The sequence below is a fragment of the Chelmon rostratus genome, chromosome 6, assembly GCF_017976325.1.
Source record: "Chelmon rostratus isolate fCheRos1 chromosome 6, fCheRos1.pri, whole genome shotgun sequence".
Classification (NCBI taxonomy): Eukaryota; Metazoa; Chordata; class Actinopteri; order Chaetodontiformes; family Chaetodontidae; genus Chelmon; species Chelmon rostratus.
Window position 1 is genome coordinate 15266518 of NC_055663.1, and position 13152 is coordinate 15279669.

A 13152-nucleotide genomic window follows, 5' to 3' on the forward strand; every position below is an offset into this window, starting at 1 on the left:
GGCCTTTTCAGAGGTAGACCATGAAATAAGAAGTCAAAAATTGCCCAAAAAAACACAACTCAGCCAATCGCTGATAGCCAATATATCCGTCCAGTCGGCCAACCCTATTCGTTAGTGCTTTTTAAATGCAATATTTGCAATCAGTAATACATTACTGACCTGAGGAAAGGTTGCCATCATCAGTGGTCTCCCCGTCCCCATGGTCAGTGACGTCCACACTGTCGGCTGATGTGTATCCCTTGTGTCGCCAGATGCCTCATTAAATTTTCAGTGGTCCCCCCTTCAGCCCATTGTTTTTTTAACATTTCTCGCATGCACCAATTAGATTGTCTCAGGCATTTTAACCATTTTTCGGATAGCTATTAGCTGGTTAGGCTACCTGCTGCTAGATCAGTGTAGAGCGAGTGCTGCCATCAGAGTGTATTGTTAACTAGCAGTGACAGGTGTAGCTTCTGCTGCAGCGTCTGAGCACCACAGTGCAACTATTTCATCAGACAAGTCAGAAATTTAAGTGGCACTGAAACGAGGCACCATACGTAGATACCGTACGTATAGAAACCGGAGCCATATTGGCATCAGCCCTGATCCTCTCAGAAATGTAGTTCTGTCATAATCGTGTTGTTTCAATGTATATTGACTGGTGTTGTGAGAGCTGTGATTCATTCTTATGTAACCCGTGGAGTGTTTGAATAACAAGGAAAGGTCTCTGCCTACTAATTGTAAAGTGAGTGGCTGAGAGCAGCGTGTGCACGTCGTCCAGCCCGTGTAATGATCCTTCCAGTAAACATAATAAGCACACAGAGTGAAGCCACAAGAGATGAGCTTCTGTTGTTGTTTAGTCTCGGACTTACAGTCAGGACAGTAATAAGGGGAAGGATCAGAGGGGAAGGGTGTCCCTGAGGTGGTCCCTCCCTTTCTTCCGCCTCCCCGTCTCTCCCCAGCTCCGTCTGACTCCCCCGCAGAGAACATGTAGAAGGGTCCTCAATAACAGGAAGTGGAGGGGCAGGAAGTTGAGTCTTGTCTGCCCACGGCCTGTGGTAGGATACCGAGGCTAACGCTGCTTGCACAGGAAGCACAACTGTCACGGCTATGCTCAAGACTTTGGCTGCTGTCCATCACCTTCACAGAAGTGGAGGTACATAGTGGGTGTTTCTTAACAAGCCAGACAGGATGAATTTTGAAATAACCTTTAATATGTTAGATTTTATTTGAACATTTGAGACATAGACCAAAAAAGATTGGAGTAGATTTAGTTTAATCATATCACGAACGCACAGAATAGCACTGGCCTCGATTTGTTCGTTAGGTAAACCCTGCAACATAAATCTACTATGTAATTCAGTTAGCTTCTTATATAGGACAACAGTTGAGGGAGTAATGCCTCAACTTTGTGTGGAGTGAACACAGGCTTGCAAGCGGAGAGGGAGGCGGCCGTGCTGGATCCAGTAATTACACTGGGAATTGAGCATGTTTTATTGATTGTGAAAGGGCCAGGCCTGTCACCAAGCCTCCTGGTGTCTCCATGGTCCTCACTGGCCCTCCTGTCACTTGACCAGCCTTGCACCTCGTCACAGAGGATCAAAGCGGCTCTGGTCAGAAACCACTGTAATGCTTAGTTGCTTTTATAGATACTGCATATGCCAAAACTGCATGTCTGTTCAACAGAAGGTACAGTAAGGCACAGACTCGTTCTGTTAGACATGTCATATTGACTTTATGTCAAGCTGATGTGGTCGTTCCTATGGCGACATATTCTCTGCACATTGATTTATGTGTTACAAATGTTTGGTAAGCAACTTTCAGAAGTGCTGGACTGGTTTATATCAAAGTGGAGCAGGTGTATCATATCAAGGTCTTTTAAAAGAGTGTGTGATGAGATGCTTTTGTACAATGTGCTGCTTTGTACAATGTGCCGAATTTCTCTGTGTAGAATTCATCAAGTTTATACTGTCCATCAACACGCTTTTCAGGCTTGTACATATTTTGCTCATGTTGTTTAAATGTTTATAAAACTGTAACATTACAATTATTTTAGATGTAGTGGTCACAGTTTGTGCTGTAGGATTACTGGAGTTGAGAACAGGTACAGACCTTACAAATAGCTCTAAGCTGCTGTGAGCAGAGATGTTCAGTTCTGATGCTGCACTCACTGTCCTCTGTGTGTCCACATGGAAAACGCTTCCCTAAGTATAATTACATGGTGCACCGCCTGTTTTCCCAGACCAAAACTGACCTGTTAGACCATGTAGCCCATCAAATAGTGTTTTTTTAAACTCCAGTGAGGGTTCATTGTTAATAAGCTGTAACATCAGTCCTTGTTCTTGTGAAGCATGTGATATAATGTATCCTATCTATGCAACCTCCTGACAAAAAGGGCCCAAAAAAAATCTAGTGTTGGAAAATATCAGTGCAGCACATGCAGGAAGCATCAGTGGTGTCTTGAAGCATGTTAGTGTGAATGAATGAAGCAGAACAGAAAGCTGTTTTCAATGTGTGACGTCTGGTTGATGACCCGTCATTATTTGCAGAATTCTCTATATAACTTATTGATGTGCGACTTATGCTGTAGGCTTCCTGTTTACATCGAGTACACCCGTATCAACCATGTGGTTGTACATGTTTATTGAGGTGGCCTCATAGCCTGGCGTTGTCCTGCTCCTGCTTCCAGGCTCAGTTTGTCCCCTTTCCTTTTCTCTTTTTATGTTTATCTCTTCGTGTCCGCTTCTTACACACACACACACACACACACACACACACACACAAAGAGCACATGATTTAGGCCATAAACAGATACTCTGTGTCGTTCTTCTAACACTCAACAAAAGTCAGCGCCAGGCACAAACATGTACTGAGCTAGAGTACAGACATTGTTCTCCTTTATAATCTGACCATCTTCTGACATGTCTATCTCAGTAGTTCTGCCAGCTGAAAATTTCCCACTTAGTTCTGGAGATTGAACTTATGTTGTTTGATCTACAGTGAAGTATGTTGAGATATGATCAACCGCAGCATTAGATTAGAGTGATTATTCAAATCCTGAAGATGAAGTTGTTTTGAAGATGTTTTAGCTATCGACTAACTTTTGATGAATGTGGACACTAAGTTGGGAGAGCGGCACACCTGCAGTCTGAAGGCCCTCTCAGCTTGTCATTTCATATCTGTGTAAGAGAAATGTCATGACACAGTCTATTATGCCCCTAGACCTGAACTGTCCTGTTGTGACAGCTCGTCTGTATAAAGAGAGGAAAAGATGTGCGCATGCGTGTCTATGTGAGAGTGTCTTGACTCCCTCTGATGTACAGTTTCACTGGACTTTTATAAGACGAGCAAGACTGCGGCCTTTCTGAGGAGCAGAGTGTTATTTTGGATGGGACACACAACTTGCACTCATGTTACATGGAGGAGCACATTCACATATGCTGTCAAATAACATAATCTGTTATTCAAAGTAGCGTCGGACGAGGATTACACATATATCCACCCAGGGCTGGGCCATATATTTTAAAATGCATCAGGAAAAAATATTTCATTTTAGTCAATATCCATAATTATTGATAATTTTATGTGGACGTATATGTCAGAACAAACACAACCCTGGGAACTTGACGCTATTACTTAGGTTACTAACCTTCATGTTTGGGGCCTCCCATGCACATATGAATCTCGAGAGATGACATTTGGCTGCCAGGCTAAAGGTAAGGTGTACGGGCCTACTTGTTGCCTCAGCACTGAGTCGATTCCCAACGCTCGTCCAGGATCGGCGCTCTGTTGACAGTTCATTTATCGACGCAAGGACAGTAACTGAAAAAAAACCTCCATGGTCGTTATTTCCGCCGTACCACTCAGAAACATTTCTCCAAAAGCCTGATCATGTAGGAATGTCGATGGTGCAACCAAACCACACACCTGTTAAATGATTGGCTAATTGCTTGTCACATGCTCCATTGTAGCAAGGGGTATGATAGGCTGTTTATGAGCCAGGTCATATTTGTTATGTGCTTATGTGGTGGTTTGCATTCAATGCATTTAATTGAAATGCATTCTGTTGGATATTGTTCTTATTGATGTTGATGAAGTGTCTATCGCCGGTGTGTAACGCTATCATCTGGGTCTAAATCCATCTGAGATAAACTCCTCTAACCAACATCACATTCACATGTAGATCCTGAAATCTGACCCACTACCCCAAATGAAAGAAAAATCTAAACCACTGGAAAAATCAAAATTTCTGTCATAATATTAACATTTTAAACACACTGTGAACTACCAGCATACCTCACAATTCAAGTATTATAAAAACACAGTAAATGGTTATGAAATTCACTTATTTTTAAAAAATTGCACTATGATTGCTTTTTTGATGGCTCAGGTTTGTTTTTGGGAGAGCTCACCACCACGACTTCTAATTTCAACACTACTCAGTGTGTGTGTGTGTGTGTATGTGTGTGTGTGTGAAATGGTGAATGAACAAGAGCATCATCTCTCCTGGCCTGTTGTGATGTGGTTTGGGGAAATTCTTTGTGGGGGTTCAGGCGGTTACTTTCCTGGCTCAGACGGCCATGCGTGGGTAGTTAGCGAGGTGATCTCAGTCAAGTTTGCCTACAGTGGAGCCCCGATTCAGACAGCCAGACACCATAATGCCAGTCCATCTGTAACCCATAATGACTGTGTGCCACTGGAACTGGTCATTTTCGTTTTCGCTGCCAATTCGGCCCCTGGCTTCCTCGCCTCACAACTGCTGACTGCATCTAATGGCCTGAGTTGTTAACCTTTCTACATTTGTACTCATAGGGGAAATAGAGTTGTTTAGACATTTTCTATTTGCTGGATGTAAGTGATGGATGCGCCTCCAGGGAGGGGGCTATAGCTCTTCTTGTAGAGAAGCAGAGACAGGACAGAGTTAGATGTTCCCTGGGGAGCAGTGCAGTCTGAACCACTGGCCAGGTTACAGTCTCATGTGGGAATATACCCACACCCTCCTTAGCCCCCATGGCTTCTCCTCCAGCCCAGGAGATTTCAACTCTTGTCAACCCCAAACTGGGTGCTCACTTAATCATCTTAAGAGCAAATCTGGCATCAGGGTGGGTCAGCTCAGGAAGAGTAAGTAAATGTTCTGTCTCTGCAGGAGGGGGGAGGTAGACAGACTTCTTCTATTAAGGTGAACACAGCTTTGTAAAACACATAACATAACAGAGACAGCAATTACAGCAACATTTTGACATTTTGGGAAATACACTAATTTGCTTTGAAAAAAAATCTTTATACCAGTCTGTATGGTAAAAATTTTAAAACTTAGCACAAAGCAACTTGATTAGCATCTTGAGATGCTTTCTGATGGCATTTTGGTAATCTCTATACACAAATATCTGCATATCAATGCAGATAAACCAAAAAAAGCTGCAACCTTCATACAACCAAAGCATGTTCAAAAGTGATTGCATTAGTACTACAAAGGTTTTCAATACAAAAATCTTGACCCCTGCCTACAGATTCTGCATTTCTTTTTCCAGACAGAAATATATCAAATTCATACAAAAACTGTAAAAGCAACCATTTTCGTTTTTATAGGGTTAATAAAGAATACTTCTTGTCTGAAGCCTGTAGCCTTGTACTTAACTGACAGATATGAGAGTAGTATGAGTCTTGTCGTGTAATGCTCGAGAAAGCAAATAAACATATTTCCCCCAAAACTACAATTAATTTCAATTAAGCATCAGCCTTTAGAATGATTAAATAACTCATTATTAATGGATCCAACCAGTTCCATTGTATTTTGGTCATTGTGATTAGTTTTCAGAATGTGTGCCGCCAGCTCTTATTGCCATGTCTGCCATGTCTAATCATGGACAGTTCAATTCAACTAGTCACTGATTCTTGTATAGCTGCTGTCCCGGAAGTGTGAAGCTGTCTCTCACTGACTTCAGCTGTGGCTCAAGTGCGGCAGCAGAGGAGATAACGTTTACGCCATGTGGGCCTCAGGCTTTCTGAATGTGCTTGAGAACAGAAAACAGAGCCCTCCGGTGCTTTGAAGTGCCTGAGGAGACACTGTTGAGTGCCAAGTTAACTTTATGTCCCCCTCCCCTTCTCTGTTTTTCTGTCTTTCTCTGTTTGTCCTCTTGCAGGTTGTGGTGTGGTCTGTCGAAGAGCGTACTGCGAAGAAAAAGAAGAAAGAGCATCTACAAGAAGAGCGACTGTTGCACGATGTGCTAAGAGAGTGCAGGAAGAAATTGTGTTGTTTTTCTGATATTGTTGAGGTGTCAGAGAGACCGGAAAGGACGCAGCCATGGGGCGGAAGAAGATACAGATAACCAGGATCATGGATGAGAGGAACAGGCAGGTGAGTGTCAGAATTTTCTATCTATCTATCTATCTATCTATCTATCTATCTATCTATCTATCTATCTATCTATCTATCTATCTATCTATCTATCTATCTATCTATCTATCTATCTATCTATCTATCTATCTATCTATCTATCTATGGACTGTTTATTTTACAGTTTATTCTTGTCATATTAGGTCATTTCTTATCTTATTTTGTAAGATGCTACTGTATCCTTCTTTTGTGTCTGAGAAAACAGTCCGCTCTGTACCTGTCTGAAGGTTACAGTCTTCTTCTTTTTTCCTTCCTGCCTTGGACCAGAGTTCAGCAGCTGTCATGGTGTGCATGGATCTAAACAGACATACCTCCCTCCCCAAAGTCCCAGCCAGCTGAACAGGGACCATGACATTTCTTTGTCAGTGCGGTCGTATTTACAGACATGATTCCCCTGCCACCCTGCAATTTCAGCCAGAGAAGTTGATGAGGCAGCAGGAGCGCTGGGCTGTAGCAGGGGCCTCATGGCGTGGGAGTGAGCTGAGGGTAACGAGGAACACAGCGGGCCGCCTGTGGCCTCCCCACACTGTAGGGCTTGTCCCCTGGCCTGGCAGTACGGCTGGGCCCCTTTCGCTGTAGCCCGATGTGTTTGCAGCTGTTTGGTAGTAATTAGGAGCAGCCACTGCACCACAGCACCCTCTCATTTGCAGGGTGGGTCAGCAGGACACACAGCACCCTTCTCTGCCTTGGCTACACTGGTCCCAGCTAGCCGCAGAGAGGGAGAGAGCTGGAATTCAGTCTGTCTGCTCATGTTAAATATAAACTCCTAAACAGCAAAACACTGTACAAAACAGCCTGGGTCTGTTTGAAACAAGAATAACAGCCTTGGATATCTATAGCAGGAAGGCTGGGTCCATTTCTTTTTTAGCTATGCTTCCTTTGCTTTAAGTCGAGCAAGCATGAGCACAGTTTTTGACAAATTATACCAATTAAAGAAGATGCCTAGGTTTCCCATAGCAAAATAGAACGCATCTCGTTAACACCTCCTCAAAATATCATTTGCATGCCTTCACAGGTGGAGCAACGTTTTGCTGTGCACACAGAAATAAAATGGAAGCGCAGTAGTGCCTCCACTCCTGAGGGTGTTAACATGATATGGTACTAGCCAATCGGTACTCTGACTGTGTCTGTGTGTTACTGTGAGGCTAGCAGTTCAGCCAAGTGCAAAACTAAAATCCACACTGCGGGCCAATTATCGGTATAACACCTGGCTCTGGGTGGGATCCAAACAGGAGGGCAGGAGAGAAATCACCCCTTGCTCATTGCTGGTATCTACACTGTATGCAGTGACCTGTGACATCAGGGAAAAAAGAGAGAAAATTACATGAAAACAGGTTGTCAACTGTTCGCTAGGTGAGCAAGTTGACCCTTCAGACGACAAAAAAGCGGAGCTGCGGAGAGAGACGTTGCTCATTATTAATGTGTCTCCCCGAGTTGACTGTTTGCATCAGATTTTAAATGTCTCACTGTGTAATTTGTGGGAAAGTTTATCAGCAGAATGCAGACACTTCAGCTCGCATTTAGTTGGTTTTAGCTGGCTCAGCAGAGAATCTGCTATGACAATAGACCGCCATGCTGAAATAAAGCTTTGGTATAAAGTGATGTATGCGCGTGTATCTTTCTCTCCTTTTTTTTTTTCCTGGGCCATGAAGCGCACAGTGCCATTTCCCTGGGGCGTGCTCCTAACCAGGGGAATAGCCATTAACATACGGTCCCCATTGTCGGGAGACAATTTGAATCTTTATCTACGCCGCTCTGCTGCTAGCTATCCATACTCATAGCATTAAAATGAAAGAAGTTCTTAAGTGGGCTAATTAGATAGTATTGCTGTACGGGATGTTGTGTGGGGACAACGGGAGCTCCCTTGCATTATCACTGCAAATGCTTTAGGAGGGCTGTTAACCTTTCAGGATTTATAATATAGAGTGTGGCAAAGGCTGAAAGGGTCTGTAATTGCACAATCTATCAGGAATTGTGAGTGCAGAGTTGAGACAGGCAGTGAACTTTGCTGATATTTTTTTTTACATTTTGCTTCAAGTCATTACCTACAGTCTATAATGACAATAATTCATATTAATTCAGAGTAATGAAGTGTATTGTGTAAAAGTGATGAGCAAGATAAGCTAAAAATGAAAATATTGTACAGTTGTTTCATGCGTCATGTGTAAGTCAGACCTTTTTGTGCAGCTTTATGTTCACACGAAAGTGTGTTGTTTCTGCTGTGTGGTGTTATGGAGGTGTACAGACTGAGACATGAGGTTATCAGAGGTCCCGTCATGCATCCTGTAGGATGGTAAAGAGCCCGTTCCTGAGCCATGCCCCGCATAAGTGATGGTCCAATAGCACAGGGACACAGTCATCAGCCAGACTGACACACTGATTGCAAGTGAATGCTATGTAACAGCCAGACAACCGCACCTCCGTGCTTGAGTCTCCTCATTTACAGTATTCACAGCAATTATTAGCCTTTGAGTCGCAGATAGTCACACACGTTTAACATACAGTATTATCTATTGCTCACATTTTCATCATCTCTGTCTAGCATCCCCAAACATGCAGCACCTAACAGTGAAATCGTATGGACCAGCAAACTTTGGCCTTGAGTATCTGTTTAGACTCGACAGGTTCGGAACTCGTGAACTGTGCAGAATGACAACGGCAGAGCCAGTGGCACTCAATTAGCATTTTCAGGGTCTTTCACCTGCTTCTCAGAGCAGGTGTCTTTCTTGGTGCGTGTGGATCTACGGATGGGGGGGTTGGTGTAGAAACAACGATACACATTAGTCTTGCAAGTTAGTGTAGGGAAGAGGTTGGTGTAGCCTAGTGAGCAGTGACGTCCTCTGGATGCCATTAAGCGGGCTCACTGGGGGTAATTGCCCAAGTCATTAAAAGTTTGATGATTTTGCTGCTGGGTGGAGGGTTGCCTGCCCTTGCTGTGGCTCATTTTGGATTTTGCTCTTGCACTTCAGATGCCTGTAGGCACAGTGCAGCTCTCTCTCTCTCACACACGTTCTCTCCAGGGAGCAACACAGTGCCTACTTCCCACTTTTCAGCCTTCACCCATTCCTGAAGTTCTGAGTGGTCGTCATTATTTTTTTGACAGGTAAAGAGTTTGTTGATAGACCATGGACAGAACAGAGGAACCCTGGTAAATGTGACAGCCAGTGCATATATTATCATTGTTCGCGATGATATGTAGTTTCCATAAAACTGCGCTGAAGCAGCAAAACATGCAGATGGGTGATGGTGATCATATTTTTGCTGTCAAGTGTCACAGACAGGGTGCCTTGTTATGCATCACTAAAATGCTCACACTCCTACATGATGAAGAATTATTTACAGCACTGTCACTTTTGACAATTGCAACAAATTGAGCAAGCCAACTGTCCCTAAACTGGATCATTCTCCTTATTGATTAGAAATATTTCTAGGAAACCTACCTACATTTCGTTAACTAGCATGTCACTCTCTTCACTAAACAGGATCAGTCACAGCTACTGTAGGTTTCAAGGTCAATCCCACCCAGTGGACGAGGCCTTTGCGCCCTCAGTTGTCCACATGGGGATCCTGGGGCTGTCCTTTCTCCCAGCGAGAGCTGATACAGGCAGACAGTCGCGGTGGCCCTGGCCTGTCTCCCAGGCCCGCACACTCTAGCGCTGCATAGCCAGGGCAGCAGCCACAGGGCCTGGGTCACTCTGCCAGCTGGTGCCAGACCTCTGTGACTCTCAAAACCACTCTCATGTCTGCCACGGGCGCCGTCAGAGGTGACATGAGGTTCTAATAAGTCCGCCAGCTCCTCACCCCTCTGAAGGTGTTAGTGACTCAAGCATCTCCTGCCATGCCCCAGTCACAGCTGCACTCTGAGTCCCAGATGTCTTGTTTGTCATCTTGTCACCTCTGCCTGAGGACAGACATTGATAGACCCTATGATTGACACGTCAACTCTGTGTGGATGTGTGTGTTGGGGTTTGTTGGAGCATATGTTGTTCTATACAATACAATTTTCTGTGGCAGGGTCTCTCTTGTGGCAAATGAAAAGAATAAAGCAAAAACTGTATTAACTTCACTGCACTGCAACTTGCATTAAAAGCACAGTTGACAAGCACATATGCTCATTATATTGATTTTAGATGCGTTTGTCTCATGCCATTTTACAGTTTTACAGAAATGGCTTGGCACAGGTTATCATTTTAAAAGACGTCTGTTCACATTGCTCAGCATGTTTTAGCTACTGAAACTAGTAAGTCCTGTTTTACCAGAAGGCCAATTTACTTCTTGCTGTTTATTTGAAACTTTTGTAATGTTCCCTTTAGTTTCAGTTTCAGTAACCACTTCAGAATTTAATTGGAAAATACAGTGAATCTACACTGTCTCACGCGTCTTGCAAACATCTTGCAATGTGCAGCTTGCAATACACTTTTTAGAGCCTTTTGTTAGGTTGCATGTAAAACTCATACCCAAAGTATAAAAAAGATCTGAATTACCAAGCTCAATTGAAGCTCAGCAAAAACAGGTAATGGTGGTGGGACACTTGGGAAGGAGTTGGAAAGTGTGAACTGAGATCCGAATTACCACCTCATCTCGACATTGTGAGAGCTTCTTAAAAGGTCAGGGTTTTCAGCCAGGCGCCGTCTAAATGAAATGCTAGTATAGTCACTGATCTGCCTGGTATTGTGTGAGCTGTTATAATGACCTTATCAGAAGCAGAGAAAGTTGGAATCACTCCAGTTTATTGGAAGTTTAAATGTGGCCTCCAGTCTCTTTTGCCCTGGCATTTCATTTCTCAGGACAGCTGTAAGATGCACCGGTACGGCTGTAGAACACAGCTTTACAATACTGAGGCTAATCCTGTCATTGTGAAATACATGAATTAGTCAGGGAGGTAGACTACATGTGTACCACATCTTACTATAGGAGCGACTCACATTTTTAAAACCACATTGAGTGTCGCTGTGGGTGTCTTTGACTTGGTGAACCATAGGAAAGCTCTGCCAGTGAACCTCCCACTTGACCTCAAGGATGTCTGTGGTTTTCCACTGTCTCACCAGTCACCCCAGAGAAGATGGGGGTGGAGGGAAGTTATGTTTGTAGCTGTTTGGAGCAGCTCTTTGTCATGACTTATCAAATTAAGCCAGACGTCTTACATATTCTAGCAAAAGGAGGAAAATAGGGCAAAATTGTACAAAACAGCCTCCTTCTCTCCCTATTAAAGGTAACTGTGTAAGTACAGAAGAGTAATGTGGCCGTCACCTTTAATGGCTGTGTGAGCAGCAGCTGGCTTTTGTAGAGGTACTGTGTCTGGGGCTGGGGCAAGGACCAAGTCTCAGTGCTGCTGCCGAGGTTGAAATGAAGCGGTGCCTGGGTCAGCAGCCCTGCACTCAGCACTCTGCCATGCATCCAGGTGGAACAAAGTCCTCGCTCAGCGTCTCATCCTGGGCTTCCTGCTGAAAGGTGACATCTCCATGGCTTAACAGCCACATTCATCTGCTAAAGAGCATACAATTTGTTAATCATTTTCCCACATCCCAGCCCCTGCTTTCCAGTTGGTTAGGCAAACAAACAAATATTCGCACAGGCAAAGTAGCGAGTGGGCAGCCCTGGCGCTGAGTCAGAGACTAGTGTCGTCTGCTTAGAACTGCAGGTGCCCCAAGTGGGTAGAAAGGGGACCTGAGACTGGTCAAATCATGGCCCCTTGAATGCATCCATGCAGCGATCCACCTTGAGAAAATCATCAGAATGACACGCACAAAACCACACAATGCTTTTTCTGCGCCACCAAACTCACTCAAAGGCTTTATGTTTCTGTGAATTGAAAGGAAACATGTCATTTGATTCAGCTTCTCCTGTATTTAACCCTCGTATTGTCTTCCCATTTACTATGCACCTTTTGTCTTCCCGGGTCAAAATTGACCCGGTCTGGTTTGACTGCTTGTAAAGCATGAAGTATAAAATAATCATCAAATTCTGTGTTGAACCTTTTTAGTCAACTTGTTTCCAACACATCAACATATATTTTACACTTATTTTTGTAATGTTTGATATAATAGATGTAATTTATAAAAAATTACGCTTCATTTTTGATAAAAAAAAACAGCAGAAATTCTGATTATTTTGACTATGGTTATGATTTGAGGCACATAAATTGATGTATTATCACAGACTGGCATATGTCAAAGTTTAGTCAGGACACTGTTTTGAAATAATGTAAAATATTTTAATGGCAGCAAATAGTCACACCTGTTGTCCTCCCGGGTCAAAATTGACCCGGTGTGGTTTGACTGTTTATAAAGCATGAAGCATAAAATGATCACACATTTCTGTGTTGCACCTTTTTAGTCAACTTATTTCCAACCAATTACCACAAATTTTACATTCATTTTTGTATTATATGGTATAATAGTCCTCATTTACATAAAATTATACGTCATTTTTGAGTTAAAAAAAAGCAGAAATACTGAACTATTTTGAATATAGTTATGTTCTGAGGCACATAAGTTGATGTATTATCACAGACTGGTATATGTCAAAGTTTAGTCAGGATAGTGTTTTGAAACAATGTAATTTTTTTTAATTGCAGCAAATAGTCACACCTGTTGTCCTCCCGGGTCAAAATTGACCCGGTGTGGTTTGACTGTTTATGAAGCATAAATTATAAAATAATCACACAATTCTGTGTTCCATATTTTTAGCCAATTTCAGTCTAACTCATAACCACAAATTTTTAACTTTTTTTTTACACTTCTTATTCCTTTTATTATACTTCACTATACTTTTAA

The 13152-nt window shown here is 43.0% G+C and overlaps 1 protein-coding gene across 6 annotated transcripts in view; it reads left to right on the top strand.

Moving 5' to 3' along the window:
* The window catches only part of mef2aa (myocyte enhancer factor 2aa), a 66012-nt gene that overhangs the window by 16006 nt on the left and 36854 nt on the right, over nucleotides 1–13152 (top strand). For all 6 annotated transcript variants that reach the window (XM_041938170.1, XM_041938172.1, XM_041938174.1 and 3 more), the window contains exon 2: nucleotides 6123–6337. In XM_041938170.1, coding sequence (XP_041794104.1) covers nucleotides 6284–6337 — 54 coding nt within the window. In that variant the 5' untranslated portion in view covers nucleotides 6123–6283. The remainder of the gene's footprint in view (nucleotides 1–6122; nucleotides 6338–13152) is intronic.